General features: G+C 53.2%; 5 protein-coding genes across 5 annotated transcripts; 3 read left to right on the plus strand and 2 right to left on the minus strand.

Moving 5' to 3' along the window:
- Positions 1–6,137: 6,137 nt before the first annotated feature.
- BDP81DRAFT_314543 (eukaryotic and archaeal DNA primase small subunit) lies at positions 6,138–7,800 on the plus strand (the record flags this gene model as incomplete). Its single annotated transcript, XM_060584005.1, has 4 exons — positions 6,138–6,358; positions 6,409–6,603; positions 6,672–7,118; positions 7,173–7,800. The coding sequence occupies 4 exons, from the start codon at positions 6,138–6,140 to the stop codon at positions 7,798–7,800; spliced, it is 1,491 nt and encodes a 496-aa protein (XP_060447384.1).
- Positions 7,801–8,009: 209 nt separating this feature from the next.
- BDP81DRAFT_270570 (guanine-N(1)--methyltransferase) lies at positions 8,010–8,807 on the minus strand (the record flags this gene model as incomplete). Its single annotated transcript, XM_060582928.1, has 1 exon — positions 8,010–8,807. A coding segment is annotated over one exon (798 nt), but the record flags the coding sequence as incomplete, so codon positions are not given.
- A 1,232-nt stretch (positions 8,808–10,039) lies between these two features.
- BDP81DRAFT_370382 (muts domain V) lies at positions 10,040–13,418 on the plus strand. Its single transcript, XM_060586608.1, has 3 exons — positions 10,040–10,178; positions 10,236–10,367; positions 10,429–13,418. The coding sequence occupies exons 1-3, from the start codon at positions 10,155–10,157 to the stop codon at positions 13,039–13,041; spliced, it is 2,769 nt and encodes a 922-aa protein (XP_060447386.1). The 5' UTR covers positions 10,040–10,154; the 3' UTR covers positions 13,042–13,418.
- A 1,805-nt stretch (positions 13,419–15,223) lies between these two features.
- BDP81DRAFT_422658 (Tim17/Tim22/Tim23 family protein) lies at positions 15,224–16,653 on the minus strand. Its single transcript, XM_060590012.1, has 4 exons — positions 16,012–16,653; positions 15,825–15,944; positions 15,556–15,753; positions 15,224–15,496 (listed from the first exon to the last, which is right to left on the minus strand). The coding sequence occupies exons 1-4, from the start codon at positions 16,187–16,189 to the stop codon at positions 15,402–15,404; spliced, it is 591 nt and encodes a 196-aa protein (XP_060447387.1). The 5' UTR covers positions 16,190–16,653; the 3' UTR covers positions 15,224–15,401.
- Positions 16,654–17,778: 1,125 nt separating this feature from the next.
- Positions 17,779–21,672, plus strand: BDP81DRAFT_447726 (ubiquitin carboxyl-terminal hydrolase; the record flags this gene model as incomplete). Its single annotated transcript, XM_060592216.1, has 4 exons — positions 17,779–17,887; positions 18,000–19,459; positions 19,514–19,904; positions 19,958–21,672. 4 exons carry the CDS (start codon positions 17,779–17,781, stop codon positions 21,670–21,672), a joined length of 3,675 nt encoding a protein of 1,224 aa, XP_060447388.1.
- Between the last annotated feature and the right edge of the window lie 520 nt (positions 21,673–22,192).

Here is a 22,192-nt window from a genome sequence, read left to right on the forward strand (position 1 = left end):
GTCTTCTTTTCAAAGACCCTGTCGGCCTGAAAACCTCGTGCTCGAGTAAGCCACCTTTATCTGCGACCCGAAAAGACGGACTGGCATCCGGAAATTCAATAGCCAATAGAACACGACCGGCTGTCTCCGCGACACATGATTCCTCTCGCGCTGTGTTCCCTCACAAGAGCAACGAGAGCAAAGACAGTTGCAGAAATTATCTTGTCTCGCCGAGTCCTGGGATGCATGCCATCTCAACTCTCGGCGGTAAAGGGTCCTTCCTGTAGTGCGGGGAGAGACGGAGCAACGGTCTGGGAGAACTTCTCGGACAAAGACAAACCTGGAACGAAGACCCTTCATACTGTGCTCCAAGTGAACACTGAACAAGTCGTTGTTCGCCAATCGAGTGGATGCCAGTGTGATGGGCGGTGGATTTGGCAACCTGACCGGCCTGCTGCACCACCCGCCCGGCCATCATCCTGAGGACCAAGACAGCAACGATCCGCGATGGCTGCCTCCAGATTGGCCAGCCTTGATTAACTGGATCTGCTCAAGATGTCCCAAACGGGCCTCTGAGTGTTGCCGCTCTGCCACCATCTAACGAGCAAACCAGGCTGCCTGGACAAGAGGTCCTACACTCCGCTGTCCCATTTCGGCCAATACTTCCACCTGAAGACGGTGCGCTTTCGCCCGTCTACGGATACATGGACGACCTCAACAGTTTAGAGATTACAGCATTATCCAGACACACAATAACGAGATATCAAAATGACTTCGAGAACTGCAAATCAATGTCGATAGAGACTGATACACAAAGCTGTGTTTTACACTTTCGAGCCTGTCCCCTTCAATTTCCTCCACAGTGTAACCCAGGCTGCCCATCTTGAAGCGCATCTCGATGATCCCAATCTATCGTCCGGGGTAACCTTTCTCTGCTTTCTAGAAGGCATTGCGTAAAGAGCGTCGCAACATAGGGCAGACCAGAGAGCACTGATAGCAGCCGAAACCCAGCCATCTGGAACCGCGCTTCGGTTTGAACCGACTAATAACCTCCCTCGCCAAAGGAAGCTTACATGCTGCCTGTACGGATAGTTCAGACGGGCACACGGCATCGTGCTGTCCCAACCGTACCTTACGCTGCGTTCCCCTCCATCCGGGCCATGCAAGGGGTCTCAGCGAAGGACATGTCGGCCGATTGGACCGCCCAGTCCCCGGAATACTCCAGCGTAAGGACACAATTAGTCGAGTTGGCTCAGCGGTCCCAGGCCGATTCCGAAACGGACAGCATTCCATCCGGCGCCAAGATCGGCAAACCAAGAAGTTGGACGGAGCCACGGCGTCGCCAAGGGTTCAACGTCGCCAAACGGACAACTAGGATGCTGTCAAAGCATGCGGCCGGCGGATGTGACGCAGCTCGCGCCGAACTTACGCTTCTCAGGTTGCCAACTAAAATTAAAGTACACGAAGCTTTCAAGCAACCTTGAAGCCATCATCATCACCATCATCATCATGGACGTCCGAGTGGTAACATGGCCCAAAAATGGCACACTTGCTGATGGAGGCTGAAGTTAGCAGACAACTCCAAGCCGGCCTGTCCCATCGAGAGAGTGACGCTAGCCCCGTTATGACGCAACTGAGGGGACGCTGCTAGTTCTGCACGGGTCACACCATCCACACCGTGACCTTGGCGCCCAGGACCAGGATCCATGAGATCTCCCGACCGATGGGAGAGGGAAAATGATGAGGCGGGACGGTAAGATTTTTCACAGCGTCAGGTGAGGGAGGTCACCGTCGAACCCCTTGGCCCAGTCCACTGTCCGCCAAAGCTGCCGGGGGGGGTGATCCCAATTGGCGAAACCATGCGGATTCCTACCACAACGAACGGTGCAAACCGCAAAGTCGTGTCCAGGGGACCAGCAGCACGTTTTGACGGCACGACGGCTGCCCGCTTCACCGCAAATACCTACTCCATTCGTACACTGTGCAGCCAACCACAGAGTCTGACATTTCCCGGCTGCCTCTCACTCTTGCCGTCCGGTACCGTGCCTTTGGCTGAAGGGTCTCAGACCGAGCAGTGCGGGCCTGAGATCCTCCTCTCCTTGTCGCACGTCTCCATTTGCTGGATACCTGCGGCGGGGGTAACGAGCAGGGGATCGACATTGGCGTTTCCGAAAACACTTCACACCCGCCGAATCCGAAGACGAACACACACTCGAACACCCGTTATAGCCGCCTTATGAGCTGGTTGGCGATCGCGTCTCGAGGCGCAGAGAGCCGCTGGCGCGGTGCGCCTCCAACCGCATTCGACGTTTCTGAAGACACGTCCGCTACTAGGCTCAAGTCACAAGCAACGTTCCTATAACGACTCGCAAATCCAATCTTTTCTGATGAAGCGATGCTACGAGGTGAGACGGCCCTAGGACATTCAAGATGGGGTTAGACCCATCTTATCAGATTACCTTTCCACGTCTTCGTCCTAAACCGAGTCAATTCTTAAGCAAGAAGCCACTTGGGGACTGAGCTCAGACAATATGTTTCTCGAGAAACAGGACGGCACCTGCTGGACACGTCCTCTTCAAGGACCATCAAGCGGCCCTCTCCGGATTATTGATCTGAATCCCCCTCCAGTTGGTCATCCCATCCGCCAGATCCAAGTGCCTGGGACGAGATCCAATCAGGCCATATCGCGGAGCCCTAAGAGTGCAGGGAGGTTGGCTTCGAAGACATCGTGGCCGAGCATTCCACGGCGGAGGGGGCCAGGCGCCGAGACAGAATGTCTCGAGCTAGAGGGCGGGCGAACGCCCGGCTCCGCGTTGCTGATGGCTTTGCTCCCTTCCTGCCCGCCGGATGTAGCGCCGTGGGACTAACAGCTGCCGGGCATGGCATCTCCCTTGGACCCTTTCTAGCCCTACCGTGTGGCATGTGTGGCATATATCGCCCGGGTGGAAAGTCCGCCAATCATTTCTTACCCGGCATCCAAATTGGCATGTTTTTTTCGAGGCAGCGATTGACTGGACAACTTGAATACCTACTGAAGACCCTTCTTGATTCCACATCTGATTCCACATCACTGGCATGAAGGCGAGGTTCGGACATCGTGTCAAGATTTACCATTGAACAATCGCCAGCTGACATGCGTATCCTTCATGCTCTTGTCAACGTTACACAAGAAGACCCTTATGAACCCTTGACCAGATCCGTCTTGGTTGGATATGAGGAACTTTGGGTGTCCTCATTCCGTTGCAGCCTGACGAAACTCAGCAGACTCAACTAGCCAATGAGGCTCAATTTCGGGCGAGATGCCGTTCCAAGGGCTGAATCTACCATGGAGTTGAACCTATTGGTTGTTTGGTACTGTCTATGCAGGCTTTACTCTCTGCTGGGCGCAGCCGGTCAAGTCACCTCGTCGCCCGAGAGCTAATTAGCTGCTTCCTATAGGGATAGAGCAACGGCGCGGGACATTTGATGCTCAAAGATATGCCGACGAGGTCATCGTCACTCGGGGGTGGGATCTATCCGGCATGAGCCAACTGAATGCATGCAGCGGAAACCAGGAGCCTGCAGTTTTGCCGACTAAATGGTATCATGCTTGGAGTTCAAGTTGTATCAAGGCAATGGTTTTGACTTCATCACGTCCTCTATCGGACCTTTGTGCTGACAACGTCGGAGTGGCCGGTTTCTGTGGTATCGATGGCTTTACCCTGGTACGCGAATGGCGATGATTTCTAGGCGAAAGCATTAGTCGTATTCCCCCGGGTAAGGTAGGCTTGCAAGGACAGACCATAGCCGTGATTCTCCTTTATGAGAGAAGCCAGCGGCTCACCGCTTTCGGTCACATATAGTAGGATATGCAGCAGGTCAGCTTACGGTATCCGAGGTTTTCGGACAAGCCCACGTTCAACTTCCATAGGGACGAGGAGAGCTCGGTGGAGTAGACCTTGCAGGAGTCACTTGAATGCCGGAGTTGACCATGATCACTTCTGGCCCCCTTCCCCTTGTTTTATGGTATCCGATGGATGCCTGTCTCCAACATGGAATACCAGCTTGAAAAAGCTGGGCTCCACTGGCGTATCTACTTTGTCATTTCCCTGATCTCGTATGAATACACTTCTTTTGGGCGTTCGTTCGAGGCCGTAGGTCGAGAGCAAACGATCTTGCGCTTGATATTACCTTGGTACCAATGGCTCAGAGCACAGATATGTCAGTCCTACCGACATACTTACCATTGCTAAGGCCCCCATCTCACAATTTCTGTGTCTCTTCACAAGAGGATGGCAGCGGTGGGAACCCGTCTTGGGAATTACGCAACGGCTGCTGCTCTTCTAAATGATGCTTCCGTGGTATCCATCAACACAAATCATTGCACTGCAGATTTTACAGATCTTTCATCGAAGAGCAATCAAAAGTTGCACGTTTCCCCTGAGAGACACCCTCTGGTAAGAAAGTAATCACCCATTTCCCCGGCGTCTGCATTGCTCTCAGCAGCATCCACGACTAGGCTCAACGAAACTCGGTCATCTGTAGGCCCAGGTCACGGTGCACCTTTCGTCCATGCAATGATACACCACGGGAACCATATAGACTAAGTAAATACCTTGTGTCAATGCAATGTACTCGTAGAGGACACCAGTACTAGGTCTGCTCCCCCTCGTGACGTACTCCTGCAAACAGCGTCAACGGCTCCCCAAGAGAGGGAGGCCCAACCATGATACTTGGTATTGGGGCCACCATTCAAGCCTTTTCGCGGCTTTGTAGCGATTTACTATGGTGATGCTGCCGATGAGGTCCGCGGACGAGTGAGGGACTTCGGAAATATGTTGTGCAGCAGGAGAGATTACCTGATAGGCTCCTCGTATAAATCGTCAAGGGCATTGGTTCCTCACTCGATCTTGTTCTTGTAAGATAGGGAAGCAGTTGGTCGTGAAATGCGATTGCTTGCTTGCTGAAGTCTTGTAAATCGACTCTAAGGTCGTAATATGCATCAAGACGGTCAATATTGACGGGGCTGTGGGAATCCGACATCAAATCGGCTTGGTGAGAGCTGAGAGGCTCACTTGGAAGGGAAAGGGGATCAGGTTTAGCGAAATGGGCTAAAGCCCGAACCATGAAAGCGTTGTCATTGATACGCAAGCAGGGGAACTTGAAGAATCGGGATCAAGAAGGAAGATTTGACCTTGTTGACGCCTTTGTTTTCTGACGCCCTCGGAAGGAAGGTGCTGATAATGCAAAGGCAGGCAGGCGCCTTCAGGCAAGTATACTTGAGTGACCATACGGTCCTTCCCAGTTGACCTCATATATACCTCCACAACGCTGTTCCTGTCACCAGCACCCACTCCCAAGTGTTCAATGCTTCGGCATTGGGCATTTGGCCGAGTGGTATCGGCTCTGACGCAGAGTCGATATAAAACAAATACTTCAATGACTCCCGTGCTGGGACGAGGGGCGCGCTGTTCGAATCCGGACAGGGGCGTGAATTATAAGGTCAGTATTCCCCCTCCCCTCCTTCCTTTTTTCTATTTATTTATTTTGCCTATTTGAATCTCACCATTCACCTTTTTCTGGTGCCCTACCTATAATCTGGCGGTTGAGATTGGATTGGATGTTGGCAGGGGTTACGTATATCAGTGAGATGAGATCAATAGTGGACGACTTTGCGCGGGCGAGAATGATGCATGTTCTCCTTGCCCGTGCTTCAAGACCGGGTCTAGTGGACTGCGTCTCAATGATGCAATGAGGATTAAAAAATCCAGAACACCGAAATGATTAGTATTCATTGAAGAAAGCAGCCAGCAGCTGAAGCGAATTGAAAATATCAAAAACATATCGGCATCGTCCAGACAAGAGAGAGTAGTAGACTGGCCATTGCACAACAGAGGGAAGGAGATGAAGTTGGGTTCAGTCCGCTAATGACTAAGCCACTTAGCAGTCCATCCCAGCTCTTTACGCGAGAAAACGCGTCTCCCGACGCGCCTCTGTTAATCAACGCCCGCCCGCAAAGTTGCCCCAGCAAATTGCCCACCAAGACATAGTGACCGATACTGTCAGAGCAATCCACGAGGTTGTCACTTCCAACCACCCTCACCGGTATAGCGATGCCTCATTCCGTTTCGCCAGAAGCAAGCAAACCTCCCAACACAACCGCGATGGCCGACGACACAATGGCCGATTCCACCGTCCCCGAAAATGTCACCCAGGCAACGGACGGCGATGTAGCGATGGAGGAGGCTGAGGCGCCTGCGACGGCCACTGAAGAGAAGATTGAGGTCAAGCTGGACGACTTGTTTGCGGATGCCGACTCGGACGACGAGTTCCCCAGTTCAAAACCACAAGACGCCCCCTCATCGAGTCCCGACGGGGTCCTTACACCCCCTTCTCCAACGTGGGTTGCCCGACATGGAATGGAGGGGCAATTGCTAATACCAGGCGCAGAGATGTCGCAGACCTCAAGGCATCGGATCCCGAGGTGATGCGCAGTTTTTACCAGCGCTTATTTCCCTGGAGATACCTCTTCCAATGGCTGAACCACAGCCCATCACCGACGAACGACTTTGGCCATAGGGAATTCGCTTTCACGCTGCAGAACGACGCATACCTGCGATATCAGTCCTTTGCGAGCCATGATCTGTAAGTTAAAGACCATCTTTCCACTCCTCCTGCCGGGGAGTTCACGCCAAACTAACCTCGCACCCCAGCCTCCGAAAAGACGTCCTCCGTCTCATGCCCTCCCGTTTCGAAATCGGACCCGTCTACACCACGAACCCGCGCGACCGCAAGACCCTCCGCAACGCCAGCGCATTCAAGCCCCTCGCCAAGGAGCTGTGCTTCGATATCGATTTGACAGATTACGACGACATCAGAACGTGCTGCGACAAGGCGAACATCTGCAACAAGTGCTGGCAGTTCATAACGATGGCGATCAAGGTCGTCGACGCTGCGCTGCGGGACGACTTTGGGTTCAAGCACATTATGTGGGTGTACTCTGGACGAAGAGGTGCCCACGCGTGGGTGTGCGACAAGAAGGCGCGGACGATGGGCGATCAGATGCGTAGATCTATCGCGGGGTACTTGGAGGTTCTCAAGGGCGGCGCGCAGAGCGGGAAGAAGGTCAATCTGTGGCGGCCACTGCACCCTCACGTTTCGTAGGTGATGTCTGAATGTTGGGTACGACCAGTGACTAACTAACATGGCCGCAGACGGAGTTTGGAAACTCTCAAATCCCACTTCCAAGAAGACGTCCTCGAGGCGCAAGACCCCTGGGCCTCCAACGAGCGCGCGGAGCGTCTGCTCCAACTCCTCCCGGACAGGGACCTCAACGAATCCCTCCGCAAGAAGTGGGACGCGGCGCCGGGTCGGTCATCCATCGCCAAGTGGGCCGACATCGACACCGTGGCCAAGAGCGGCGCGAGCAAGAAGCTCGACGCGAAGGCGCTGCTCGAGGCCAAGCAGGACATTGTGCTCGAGTACACGTACCCGCGCCTCGATATCGAGGTCAGCAAGAAGCTGAACCATTTGCTCAAGTCGCCCTTTGTCGTCCACCCCGGCACCGGCAGGGTGTGCGTGCCGATCGACACGAAGAAGCTCGAGGACTTTGACCCGCTGGCCGTGCCGACGGTGCAGAGCCTGCTGGCGGAGATTGACGCGTGGAAGGGTGGCGACGAGGACGTCGAGGGCGGGTCGCAGCAGCAGAGGGTGCAGGATTGGGAGAAGACGAGCTTGAAGCCGTACGTGGAACAGTTCCGGTCGTTTGTCATTGGCTTGATGAAGGATGAGAGGGACGTCAAGGTCAAGAGGGAAAGGGAGGAGGATAGCATGGAATTTTGAAAGCAAATCGACACGACTTTTGTATGATGGGGGGCCTCTGGTTAATTGGGTTGGTGTTTGTGGTCTTTTTTTGTCTTTTTGATGCCAAACAGCAAAGGGGGTATTCTATCACTTTTTCTCTGATCGCCTGCCATGCCTGGCTATGATGTATTCACTTCGTCCTTCACGTTCTCCTGAACTGCCTCTGTTGACTCAGGCGCCGCCACGGTCTCCGTGATGGTCTGCTTCTCATACACATCCTCGTCATTCTCTTCATCAAACCTGCTATCCTCAACATCATCGCCCTCACCCTCACCTTGAGCACCCGGCGTCCCGCTAGCACTACCCGCGCCCTCCTCCTTCAGCTTCGCCTCCTTGCGCTTGGGGATGATCTTGAGGAACGCCTCGGCCCAGCTACCCGTCTCGAGCCAGTTGAGCATAATCTCCACAACGTGATTCGTCGCAAGGACCCTCCGGCTCGACAGGTTCATGTACTCCCCAATGGGCAACTTGGCCGTCCGGATGCCCATTTCGCGCGCGCGGCGGTGGCACAGGCCCTTTTCCCTGTTCCTGTCGACGAGGCCGCCAATAACGTAGCTCGTGTTGGGCTCGAGGCGGTCGAGAGTGTTTACCGAATCGGAGGAGAGGTAGACAATGTTCTTCAGCTCGTCCGCGGGTTCGGGTTCGGGGTCAGGGTTCGGCGAGTCGTGAATGATGTCTCTAAACACGGCGGGTTTCTTCGCCGGTGTGCCGTCTTCCTCTGTGGGGTTCAGCACGTCGATGATCTTGCCGCCGCGGGGGCCCCGCATGAGCTCGTCCGCGTCCTTGGCCGCCGCGACAAAGTCGCCCTCGACGAGCTTCACGCCCTTCCAATGCACGTGCTGGCTGCCCAACGTCCCCTCGAACCGCTCCTTGAGCTGCCCGCCGTACGAGCTGACGTACAAATGCGCGCGGTACCGCGACTGGCGGTTGTCCGAGTAAGACCGGGTAATCTGGCTCGCGAGCGAGACCTGCTCCTTTTCGAGCATGTACTTTTCAAACGCGCAGTCGAGGATCAGGGTGATGGGCACCTGGGTCGGGGGCACGCGCGGGATCTTGCGCCGCGGCGGGATGGTGACGGTGGACGGGTCGATGCCTTTTGCTTCGGCCTCGGCTACGGCGGCGGCGAGCTCTTCGCGGCGGGCGACTTGTCTGTCGTGGCGCTTGTCTTTGCGTTTGCGTTTGCGGTCCTCGCGGCCGTCTTCCCAGGCGGCTTTGCGCTTCATTTTGCGGAGCTGGTTCTTTGAGATTTTGGGTTCTTCGGAGGCGCCCTCTCCCTCTGCAGCTGGACCGGCGGATTCCACGTCGGCTTCCTCGCCTTCTTTTTCCTCGGCGGCTTGCGCTCCTCCTACCACGCTGGCCGTGGTGGTGGACGGTGCTGCTGCTGCTGCTGCTGCTGCGACATCGCCATTGGCGGCCGAGGATGCGACGGCGGCGGTTTCTGGAGCGGTTCCGGACATCTCGAGGTCCTTGGCTGGCTGATTGACGGGTTCTGCTGCGGATGTGTCCATTGGTGCGGTGGTCGAGCTGGACGTCGATGCAGAGTTTAGGTAGCGAAGTGGGGGACTTTTGCGAAATTTTGGCGATGACCACCTGCGATGGTCGTTGCCCAGCTGCTGGCGCGCGGGAAGGTTGGAGAAAGACGCTAAGCTATTTGGGGCGTAATGCGGGGCAGTCGTTGGAGCTGTGCAGCAGCTTCTCTCCCTTGCAGCGACGCCGGCGCGACAGAGAACTCGCGTTCTGAGCTGCAGTGATCTGAGCAGCATTAACGTGGGGCTGGTTAGGCCGAAGTATGAGGAGAGAATTCTATGGGACTGTAGTATTTCTGGTACGATGTGAGATCAAGTGCCGGAAAAGACTGGATGCTTGCTGTCGACGGTGCCAAAGTCTTGATGCATAAAGTACCAACTTCGAGGTATAGCTGTTTGCCTTGAATGGCGGTTTGGCGTGAAACTGAGCGAATTTCTGGAAACTGTATACTCTGGACTAATGAGTTTGAGGTTCTTAGACGTAGGGAAGCCCGCTGGATGGCATTCATGGTCTCAGCATCTTCGTGATGGCAAGCTGTGGTAGTGCGAATGCACTGTTAGTACCGGCAGATTTGAGAGCGGTCTGAACTTGTGGCGCCAAATCTGTACTAGCGCCATCGCGTCGCGTCTTTCTGCCAGATAGATTTCCAGACGCGCCACACTGGGAAACCACTTTAACTTTCCTCGCTCTTGAGAAGCACCACACGCTGGGTATCACGCACTGATTACACCACCCGGGCTGTTCAACTCGACTTTGCTTTCCGTCCTTTCGCTCACTATTGGATTCCTTCCGATACCCTCCTCATAATGTCTTCCCGGCCAGAATTGAAGGTTTGTTCCCCAATCAATGGCGACCCCAAACGCATTGCTAATACGTCATTGCGATAGGTCGACGATGAACACGGCTTCATTCGCTTCTTCAAGTCACTCCCGGCTGTCCATGAGGACACAGTCCGCATATTCGACCGAGGCGACTGGTACACATCACATAGCGAAGATGCCAACTTCATTGCCCGCACAGTACGTCTTGACCTCCACGTTACCTCTGCACTACAAGGAATTGCGGACTGACCTTTCCTAGGTATACAAGACTACGTCCGTCGTAAGGACACTCGGCCGAGATGAGAAGACGGGGCTCGCCTCAGTGACAATGACCGTCACGGTATTTCGACAATTCCTCCGAGAAGCACTGTTCAAGCTGGGCAAGAGAATTGAGATATGGGAGAGCACCGGCGGCCGCATGAACTGGAAGGTTGTCAAGCAGGCTTCGCCTGGCAACCTGCAGGATGTGGAGGAGGATCTGGGTGGCCAGATCGAGTCAGCCCCAATGATGCTTGCCGTCAAGATCTCGACAAAGGCCTCGGAGGCCCGGAGTGTGGGTGTCTGTTTCGCCGATGCCAGTGTGCGAGAGCTAGGTGTCAGCGAGTTCCTTGACAACGACCTCTTCTCCAACTTCGAGGCCCTTCTTATCCAGCTCGGTGTCAGAGAGTGTCTTGTCCAGACAGACAAGGCCGATAAGAACAAGGATCCCGATCTGGCGAAGCTCAAGCAGATCATCGTCAACTGCGGCGTAGCTGTCTCAGAGCGGTCTGCTGGCGAGTTCGGCACAAAGGATATCGAGCAGGACCTGGCACGTCTTTTGAAGGACGAACGCGCCACCACTCTCCTCCCACAAACTGACCTCAAGTTGGCCATGGGCTCAGCCGCGGCGCTTATCAAGTACCTCGGCGTTCTCCATGATTCGTCCAACTTTGGACAGTACCAGCTGTACCAGCATGATCTCTCACAGTTCATGAAGCTAGATGCAGCGGCACTCAAGGCTCTCAACTTGATGCCTGGTGCCCGCGATGGTGCCAAGTCTATGAGTTTATACGGTCTGCTGAACCACTGCAAGACACCTGTCGGTAGCAGATTGCTGTCGCAGTGGCTCAAGCAACCCCTCATGAACAAGGAGGAGATCGAGAAGCGCCAGCAGCTTGTCGAGGCATTCGTCAACGACACTGAGCTCCGGCAGACTATGCAAGAGGAGCACCTTCGCTCAGTCCCGGATCTGTACCGCCTCGCCAAGCGATTCCAGAGGGGCAAGGCAAACCTCGAGGACGTTGTTCGTGCGTATCAGGTCATCATCCGTGTGCCCGGCTTCTTGGGAACCCTGGAGGGTGTCATGGACGAAGCCTACAGAGATCCTTTGGACGAAGCGTATACAACCCCTCTCCGTGAGCTTTCCAATAGTCTTGCAAAGCTCTCGGAGATGGTGGAAACCACGGTCGACTTGGATGCGCTCGACAATCATGAGTATATCATCAAGCCAGAGTTTGACGACAACTTGCGGATCATCAGGAAGAAGCTGGACAAGCTCAAGAGGGACATCGACCAGCAGTTCTCGGATGCCGCTCGCGACTTGAAGCAGGAAGTCGGCAAGAAGATCTTCCTCGAGAACCACAAGGTCCACGGATACTGCATGAGGCTTACAAGACAAGAAGCCGGTGCGATTCGCAACAAGTCGGGCTACCAGGAATGCTCAACCCAGAAGAATGGTGTCTACTTCACAACGAAGACCCTACAAAGTCTCCGTCGCGAGTTTGACCAGCTCTCGCAGAATTACAACAGAACCCAGAGCAGTTTAGTCAACGAGGTCGTCGGCGTAGCCGCGTCGTACTGCCCAGTCTTGGAGAGACTCGCTGGTGTCCTGGCACACTTGGACGTCATCGTTTCCCTCGCACATTGCTCCGTCCATGCACCTTCGGAATATGTCCGACCCAAGATTCACAAGCGGGGCGAAGGCCAGACAATACTGAAGGAGGCTCGTCACCCATGTCTGGAAATGCAAGACGATGTCCAATTCATCACGAACGATGTCTCCTTGACGCGCGACAAGTCTTCATTCCTCATCATCACTGGCCCCAACATGGGCGGAAAGTCAACATACATCCGCCAGATCGGCGTCATCGCCCTCATGGCCCAGATTGGCTGCTTCGTCCCCTGCAGCGAGGCCGAGCTGACTATCTTCGACTCCATCCTGGCGCGTGTTGGTGCCAGCGACTCCCAACTCAAGGGCGTGTCCACCTTCATGGCGGAGATGCTCGAGACGGCCAACATTCTCAAATCGGCAACGGCCGAGTCGCTCATCATCATTGACGAGCTCGGTCGCGGCACATCAACGTACGACGGCTTCGGTCTCGCGTGGGCTATTTCGGAACACATTGTCAAGGAGATTGGCTGCTTCGCCATGTTCGCGACGCATTTTCACGAGCTAACGGCCCTGGCGGACGACCACCCGCCGGTGCACAACCTGCACGTCACCGCGCACATTGGCGGCAGCGGTGGCGGCGAGAACAGCAAGCGCGAGGTGACGTTGCTGTACAAGGTCGACGACGGCGTGTGCGACCAGAGCTTCGGCATTCACGTGGCAGAGCTGGTCCGGTTTCCCGACAAGGTCGTGCGGATGGCGAAGCGCAAGGCTGATGAGCTGGAGGACTTCACGTCCAAGCACGAGGACCTTGGGCTCAAGTACAGCAAGACGGATATCGAGGAGGGTAGCGCGCTGCTTAAGGAGGTGCTGCTTAAGTGGAAGGAGGAGGTCGCCGCTGGGCAGATGAGTAAGGAGGAAATGGTGTCCAAGCTCAAGGGGCTCGTCATGGCGGATGAGAAGCTGCTTGCGAACCCCTTTTTCCAGTCTGTCAAGACTTTGTGAAGATGGTTCCTATGATGGCTGCTTTGGTTTGATAAGTTTGCGCAGGGAGTTGGGGTCTAGGTCACTGGTGTACAATATTACGGTCCAAATGCTAGCTGCTCAAGATGGGTTTTATTGAGGACGATAGAACTACATTGGAAGACATGTAGAAAAACAACAGGTTCCTCAATGTGATACTGTTACAGTGCCAATATGGAGCGGAGTGCATCTAGAGAGTTGAGAGTATTAGAACCTTGTGTAGCATATTCAACGAGCGGTATATGTAGCCGTGTGGTAGAGGAAACGAATCAGACAAATGATAGAACGATAAAAGTTTGAATCATAAAAAACATTCATAAACAGCCTCTGAAGCTGAATATCATCATAGTAACCGGTTGGGGATGACGGAAAGGGAGGAGCGAGCTGGAAACGTACCATGGACGCAGAGTTGCACATCGTCGTGGAACTGCTACGAATAAGCATCAATGGCAAAGGACGTTCATCATGATGGAGATGCAGGAAACACTGCTGAAAAGATCTGGCAGCGAAGGTCAGCCATCTGTACTAAGAGTGCGTACTGCGTCCGCAAATAAGAGGAGGTGAAGGGTTGCAAGGGGTGTCAGAAACTGATAGAGCGGTGATGTTTCGAATCATGTTGATTGTAATCATAAACAGCCTCTGAAGCTGAGTCTCATCATATAATGAGGGAGGGGTTGGTTGGGTGATGCGGGTGATATGAGGGATACTTACCAAAAGTTTGCACCAAAGGCTCATCGTCTGTGAGAGTTTCTCACACCCATGGGGTTCAAGGTCCGGGTCTTGAGAGCTATCTGTTTAATGATCAGTTAATGCCGAGGCCCGATGAATGCGTAAGGCCAAGAATTTGGGGCGTGAAGAAGATCAGAAAATGATAGAACGGTGATGGGTCGAATCATGAAATAATTCATAAACAGCCTCTGAAGCTAGTGATTCATCATGTGAGGGAAGCGAGTAACGAGAGAGATTCCAAAACTTACCAAACTCCGCGATGAGAACCATCGTGGCTGTCGTTCTGTCGTGGCATGTGCTGCAATGAGAGTCTATTCATACGATATGGGGCATTGCGCTCTGGTGCCTTGATCTGAAAAGTGAAGAGTCTTCAGGGGTACCTGATGGCACATCAAGCGTCCATCCGTGGTTTCTGTTCCTTGCTTTTCTAGTCCATCTCTAGAGGCTTTGTGCAAGTTTCTAGCAATTGAGAGCCTAGGCATCGCTGTCAGTACGAGTTGACAAATCGACAAGAATGCAATATTGATGAGGAAAAATAAAGTGTAATCAGACAAATGATAGAACGTTGATGGGTCTAATCATGAAGATCATAAACAGCCTCTGAAGCTAGTGTATCATCATACAGGAAATGTGAAGTGAAACCAATAGAAAGACTTACTCCGACAACATCAAGTTGATCTTGGTCCATGTTTAGGGGTGTGCTGGCGAAAACGATGTCAGAATCCGTGGAAAGCGGTCAAATGCAAAGAATCGTGGACTTGAATCGTGAATCAGACAAAAAGATAGAACGGTGATGTGTTGAATCATGTAGATCATAAACAGCCTCTGAAGCTATTGTATCATCAGGAGAGAGGGGGCAAAGATGAGGAACTTGAGAAGACTCACCTTTGAAATCTGCCGATGATATGGGTTGGAGGTTCGGCATGGCGTGCTGACGTAAGGCCTTGTTTTGTATGTTAGTTTTGGCTACAGATAATGAAATGCACGAACATGAGTGTTGAAAAGCCAAGTCAGACAAATGATAGAACGGTGATGGGTCGAATCATGAAGTGATTTCATAAACAGCCTCTGAAGCTATTGTATCATCATAGGAAGGGGGAAACAATTGACAAAACAACTTACTAATGGTAGATGAGGTTGTTGCGGAGATGCCGAAAGACCTGGCATTGTTTGCTGCTGCTAGAAGCCGACTCCCTGTTAGTAAATGTCGGAGACATCTAGATGCAAGCATTCCGAAAGAAGAAACTCAAAATCAGACAAATGATAGAACGGTGATGGGTCGAATCATAAAATAATTCATAAACAGCCTCTGAAGCTATTGTATCATCATTGAGTTGGCAAAAGCCAGCATTATGCAAGAACGTACCGTTGTTGTGACGCAGTTGGCGGTGCGTCATTGGAGACAGGCACACATCACGCGGAAGCTCGGGGAGCATGAGAAAAAAATAGTACAATTCTCCATTTCCTCTAGCCGATGAGACTCCTCTTCTCGTGCCCACGTGATTCGCAGGCTGTGTGTATGTACAAGCAACGGGAAATAAAGAGCATGCCTCGCTGGGCTGGGTGGTGGGCAGGTGGTGGTGATGGTTTTGATGTTTCGTTTGGGGTTTGTTTTACTCGACGGTCGCCTTGACGGGGTTGATCTCAACACCGTACTTCTCCTTAAGCCGCTCGCGTCTCCGCTCCTCGTAGCCCGGCGGCCGGATTCCTGTAATGCGTCAGCCCTCCGTGGGATATCAAGCCCCGTACTCCGAAATCTGAACATACCACGGCCCTCGCCAAGCTCTGCAATCGTCTCCTCGATCGGGCGTCTCTTGGCAGCGCGCTGTGCGAGCTTGCCCTCGAAATCAACCTCGTCAACTTCGGCCGTGTTCCATCCTCTGAGGCGTCCGCCGGTAACCTCGAACACTCCTTGCCATGCGCCGAAGGCAGCACCCAGGCCGAGCACGACAGGCATTCTTCTGGCTGTTTGAGGCGCGACTTGTAAGTAACCTGTCTTGCTTGTATCTTTCCAAAATCGGGGATTGTATCCATACTTGTCATTCCAAGAATTGAACCGGCGAGGAAGCCGGCAGTCGCGGTGTTCCACGGGTCGTCCTTTTCTCTCAGGTTGGCCATTGCCGACTTGGTGAAGCCGTATGCGCCGCCACCAATCGCTGCGCACATTCGTTAGTAATGAAACCCTTCCAATTGAGCTTTGCAAAAGGCAATTGGACGACGTACCCATCACGGCGATGATGCCACCGCTACGGGTGAAGACGGACATGGCGCCAACATTCTGCTTCTGGAGGGCATTGTGGACAGCGGCAATGAAGAAGCCGGCACCACCAAGGGCGGCGGAGGAGGAGATGGCCGCCTTGATGGCGTCCTTGGAGTGGTACGTATCGTGGTCGCCGGCCATGGTTGCGGGGTGGTTCGGAGTCGCGGGCCAGACACTCAATTGGAAAAGAAGTTGGTGAGGGATGTTGCGGAAGTTTGAGGTCAGGTTGAAGCTCCACGACAGGTGCTCCACCTCCGGGTCAGTCACGTGTTTTGTCGGTGTGAAGCCAATCAGACTACGTGCAAAGGTCAACTGCGTAACGGCTCGGTGAGGTGTGTCTGTCTTGCAAGTAATTTGTTTATTTGTTTATTGAGTTAAGATGGTGGAATTGGTCGATATCTTACATGATGGAGCAACCTGAAGTGTCTTGATTTGAGAGGATAAACTCACATTTGGTTTGGCGTAGTTTTCTCGGTTCTTCTGAAGGTCCTTGAGAAGGAAGCAGGTATCTTGGTTGGGTCGCTTGCTGGGGGAAAGGATTAGGCGCTGCAATTTGCCTGATGACTCAGCTCACCTAGTGCTCGCCAAGTCACCTGATCTTGATCCCGACGACCATTGATGGAAGCCATATCCCTGCATTCCATGTGATTCTAGGCTCTAGCCACAGGCGCCGTACCTACCTTAATCGCCCCATGCCGAGCCGGGGGTCGACCTGAAAGAACTCGGCAGGCGGTGACGAGGTTGGCGGCAATATATTACCTGAGGTACCTCACTGGGGAAGCTTCCTGTCGTTGGCAAAGTACCTTCCAGGTGACCTAAGCTCCTTCAACTGCGACAGCTTAGTGCAAGGCTACCAGCTGCGTCAGCCTGTCTACGTCTCGATCCCCGCCACACACCACACTGCCCGCCCACCTTCAGGTCGCATGAGGTAGCTCTTGCCCGTCCGTCCCTATCCTTGACGCATTGAAGCTGGCGTAATTGTTTACCATCCTCCTTTTCGGACAGTTTTCAGGTTGTCATCTTTTCTTGGGGTCTTCAGTCTTCTTACTTGTTTACCTCTGCATTTAGATACCCCAAGCTCTGCTTGCATTCTTGCCGTCGTCGCTGTTTCTGCCGCTCCCCCCCCCCACCCCGCATGCCTACTGCACCGCACGAATTGGGTGTGGCCTCCGTTTGAGGCCGGCACGACAAACACTCCAGACCACAAAGCCAAACCAACCAGCCGCGACAAAAGAAGTCGCTTCGCTGTTCGTCCTCTCTTATATAATACAACCCGGTCTCGCTATTCTCGACTAATATTTGTTCAGGACCCCGCGGCTAACGAAACCTACTCTGCCATTCCGATCGACCAATCCTCCGCCGAACATACACCAAGTTGCATGTCTCCGAATACGAGCATAGATACTCCCGCCGACGGTTGCGAGAGTCTTTGACTTTTACAGACCAGAATATAAACGAGGAATAATCACGACCGACCGTCGATCCACCCGAAGCACTATTGCCCACGTTGAACTATCAGTTTGGCCGAGCACTTACATCGAAACCATACATATCCGCATACTGCGACCTACCCGTGATTAGCGGCCTTTTGCGGGAAGCTTATGACGATTCGGGAGTCGTATTTGAGGCTTCGATCGAGCCGTCTATCTACACTGCATCATCCAGTCGAGTTGTTGCCGTGAGCTTCTAGTTCACCACTCCGCCTACCACATCGAAAGAGGCATTAAAGCATGGCCATTTCAGACCAATACTCCATCATGTCACCGAGCGATTCACCAACTGCCCAGCACTGGGAAGGCAGCCCTGCGCCGGTCAAAGAAAACATGGTTGGAAAGACTGGTACGTTGGACATTCCAAATAAGCACGGGTTGTGCTTTTGAGATTCACGTCATCATGATCAATCCACATTTCTACTGTCGACTGTTGATATCAGATGCTCACATTTCTCTAGGACGCCTTGCCCCGAGGTGGATCCAAGACTTGCTCAACTCTGACCTTGATTCCGGATCCTTCGCAAGAATCGAATGGGACCAACAGGCGCGTTGCAGCAAAGCAGGAGTACCGCATCGACTCGTCCTCGTGGGTAACCAGAGTACGGCAGACACTCGCAACCCTGGCGTGTTGTCTTGCGTTTGTGCGATCTGCGACTTCCACTTCTTGATCAGGACCTGTTGGGACGCAGATCAACTTGTATGTCTGTGTCGCCCTAACGCTCTCCATTTCCCCCCAAAAGACACGGATTTCTACCTTCATCATCTCGTGAACATCAAGCAGCCTGTTCGACCAACCAAGTCGACATCAAACTACCATCCTCTCATTCGTGAGACTATACTGGCCGTTGAGCACTTCGCCTGCTCCGCTCCTCGCTGCACACTGCAAGTCACGGTCGAGATTTCACGACCCCGGCTCAAGCGCGAGTGGCTGCACCTCCTTCTCAACGAGCAGCGTATTCTGGATAACTTGGCGGCAGCCAGGAAGCAGTCGCCGGATCGATTCGCGGACGCAAGAGACGATTGGTGCACAAGCGCTCCAGTCACCCTGAACACATATCTCAGAGATTTGCTGGACAGGCCCAATCCACGCAACATATCTCAGCGTAACAAGCGCTTTCAAGTCGTATTTGGTGAAGAATGCTATGTCATTTTCAGAGCCATCATGTTCACGGAGGAGAATCTTGATAAGGATGGGGTTCTTGAGCCTTATTTCATTCCGCCTACTCTCGAACCTGGCACTCCCGGCACGCCAACGGAACTTAGCGCATTGCGGGCATTCGTTGAGGATATGCAGGCCGAGACGGAAAGTGTCATAATAAGAGGCGGAAAGACTGGCGAAAACAGGCCCTATGTCGGCAACAGGCTCTTTAAAGAGCTGCAGTGTCTTGACTACCCTCAAAACAAGGTTGCACAAACAGCAACGGAAGCGCACCGGACTCTTGGAGTGCTTCCAGATTTCGACAAGGCACTCATCTTTTTTGCTTATACTCGGCAGTCGGCCCTTTGCGAGAAACGCCGTCCTACGTTTGTTGAAGCCCTCAAGGACATTGCTCTCCTCACAAACGACGACGATTTCCAAACCAGAGCGATCCAAGAGCTCACCATCATGGACGGTATGCCCGCTCCAGACAGCTTTGGCGCAGGCGACGAGTTGCAAACACAGGCGTACCAATTTTTCAGCCTAAAGTACACTGCCAGCGACGATAATGTCGTTTCTGCCTTCAACACCAAGATCGAACACTCCCCCTCTCAAGCTGATTCTGCCCGAGAAATGCTACAGATCATTGGGCGCCATAGAAACAGCGATCGCATTCTTACTCACGCAAACGGCCCGATGGACGTCGCCTCAGCCTATCGCATTCTCGAGGTAGATCCCCAATGGCCTGACAGCACTATAGTGATGATGTCCAGTGTCAAGGTAAGTAGTACACCTGGAATCACGACCATTTACTCCCGCTAATAACTCATCCAGCTGAACAAGGATCCAAAAAGCAAAGCTACGGAGGAAGTCGCGATCAAGGCGATGGAAGCCATCGCTGAGGATAGGAATAGTGACGAAATCCGCGACGCAGCGAAGACTTTATCTCTGTTGGCTCAAGCCCCAGATCAGTCCGCGCAAGCTGTGGAGATGGACGCCAGACCCCCCAATGCAGACAACTTACCTGTCGGTCTCGAGAACATCGGCAACACTTGTTACCTGAACAGCATCCTTCAGTATCTCAACACCGTCATTCCTATCAAAAACCTGCTTGCCCATTACCCAGACTATGAGCTAGGTCTGGACGATTCGAATATCCAACGCCGGCTTGTCGGCGGCAACAAGCTCAAGATTGACCGTGCCGAGGCGGTTGTTGCCCGCGCCTGTAAGTTCTTCTCTGCTATGATAGGCACGGAGAACCACTGCTAATAATCTTAGTCGTCGATGAATTGAGCAAACTCTTGGATAATCTTAGTGGCTCTCAGGCTAGTGCTATCAGACCTTCCCAACGTCTTGCCAATGCCGTCCTGCTGCCAACCTCGAACTTGACCGAAGATCCTGCCAAGCAACCGAATAAGACTGCGGAGGAACCGAAGAGTCTGGAGGTCATGGGTACTCAGTTTCCCGCCCCTCCGCCACTCCCTGCAAGACCCGCTCCAGGGCCTCCTACACATACGGCGGAACACGTCGAGGACGTCGACATGGTTAACGTCACCATCGACCCGGTCTCTGAGTCTGCTAGCAGCGTAAGCTCGCAGACCCTGGTCAGCTTTTCTGACGTTGACCACGAGAAGAAGGATTACGTGCCCGAAGATAAAACCGACATCAGAATCGTTTCCAAGCCAGTTGAGGAATCTTCGGCCCGATCCGCCAGCGATAACGATGTCAAAATGACAGGAGTCGAGACAGTCGTTCTCAACGTTGAACAGCGAGTGCTCAAAGCCTTGGAAACGCAGACCAGAGACTCAGGTACAGACCAACAAGACGTTGAAGAGGTCATGGGCAGCATCATAAACCGCCTGCAGGCTGCCATCAAGCCTACAAGGGTAGATGCCGCCGACGAAGTCCAGTGGGAGCCGATCATGGACACGTTCTACGTTGAACTGACAAATCATACGAAATTCCCCAATCAGGACAAATACAAATCAGACTCAACTCTGGAGCGTGCCATCACGGCATATCCTGCTGAAGGAGGACCAACAAACATACATGATGGCCTCAGCCGTAACTTCGATCTCCAACGAGTCGCTGCCGGGGAAGCAGATATCATGCGATACACGTCGATCAAGAAGCTTCCTCCGATCTTGCATGTCCTTATCCAGAGAACGAAGGGTGATGGCCACAAGAACATGAACCCCGTCGAGGTATTCGAGACGTTGTATCTTGACCGGTACATGGATACCCCGGACGATCCCCAGTTCTTCAAGTTGCGGCAGAAAGGCTGGGCTCTTCAACAGCGCTTAGACCAGTTGAACAACATGCCCAAGACTGCGGCCGAGGATACTCAACTCATCGACAGTTTCATCACTGACTTTGTACACGTTGACAAGCCTGATGCCGAGGAGACGTCGTCACTTCTCAACGACATGCCCAAGTCATCTCTCAGCTTTGCGGGAGAAGAGCCGACATTCCCTACCTACACCCCACAGTCGGAGCCGGCATTTGAAAAGGTGGATCCGCCTGAGCCTACAGGCTTCACAGTGGAAGGACGCCAGCAGATCAGCAACATGCGCGAGGATGAGCTGAAGTCCCATAAAGCGGGGCTTGATCAGCTATTTTCGCAACACAAGAAGCATGCGTATCGTTTGCATGCAGTGATTTGCCACAGTGGTCAGCTTAGAGCCGGCCACTACTGGGTCTGGATTCACGATTTTGAAGCCGGAGTTTGGCGCAAATACAATGACAGGGTCGTCACAGAAAACGCCGACACGAAAGAGGTCATGAAGACACTGAACAGCAACGGTGATCCGTACTACCTTTGTTACGTGGAAGAGGGCAAAGAAGGCGACTTGGTCAAAGTCCCCAAACGCCATCAGGAAAAGCCTGACTCTGCTGTCAATGAAGGGGATCAGGATGCCGATGGCGATATCCAACTCATCGACGTGGAGGACAAGTGGCCAAAGGGACCAGGCATTTTGTCACTGAAGGAGTAGAATGCCCTGCCGAAAAATGTCATTCTCGACCTATTCGGAAATTACAACAAAGAAGCAGACACAGCAGGTGAACAACCAAAGGAGGAAAGGGGCCGCGAATCGAGGAGACGAAGTGCAAGTAAGTCAGGCTCTGATCCAAGCCACCATCAGCTTATCACTAATCATTTCTAGTGAGGAGAAGCCCGCCAAACTTTCCAAGGGCATCGCGTCAACTCTCAAGACGCCCATCCAAACTTCGGTTCCAGCTTGACTGAGCTATGAATTAACGATACAATGGCGACACGGAGATTCACATCAAGTTATTGGGAGATCGGCCTTGGACTTTGTCAGATGGATTGTGTAGAATACGCATTTGGGCTCTCGTAGATAGCTCGCTGGGTGTCAAGCTATAAGGGCACGAGCGGGCATGGCTCCGATAGAGGCATGATCATTTCTGACTGGGAAACAACCGCCAATATCCTCTTGCGTACTGATAGAAACAAGTTAGACGTCGCACTTCTCCCTGGTCACATTCTTGCCT

The sequence above is a fragment of the Colletotrichum phormii genome, assembly GCF_030913505.1.
Source record: "Colletotrichum phormii strain CBS 102054 chromosome Unknown BDP81scaffold_6, whole genome shotgun sequence".
NCBI classification, from domain to species: domain Eukaryota; kingdom Fungi; phylum Ascomycota; class Sordariomycetes; order Glomerellales; family Glomerellaceae; genus Colletotrichum; species Colletotrichum phormii.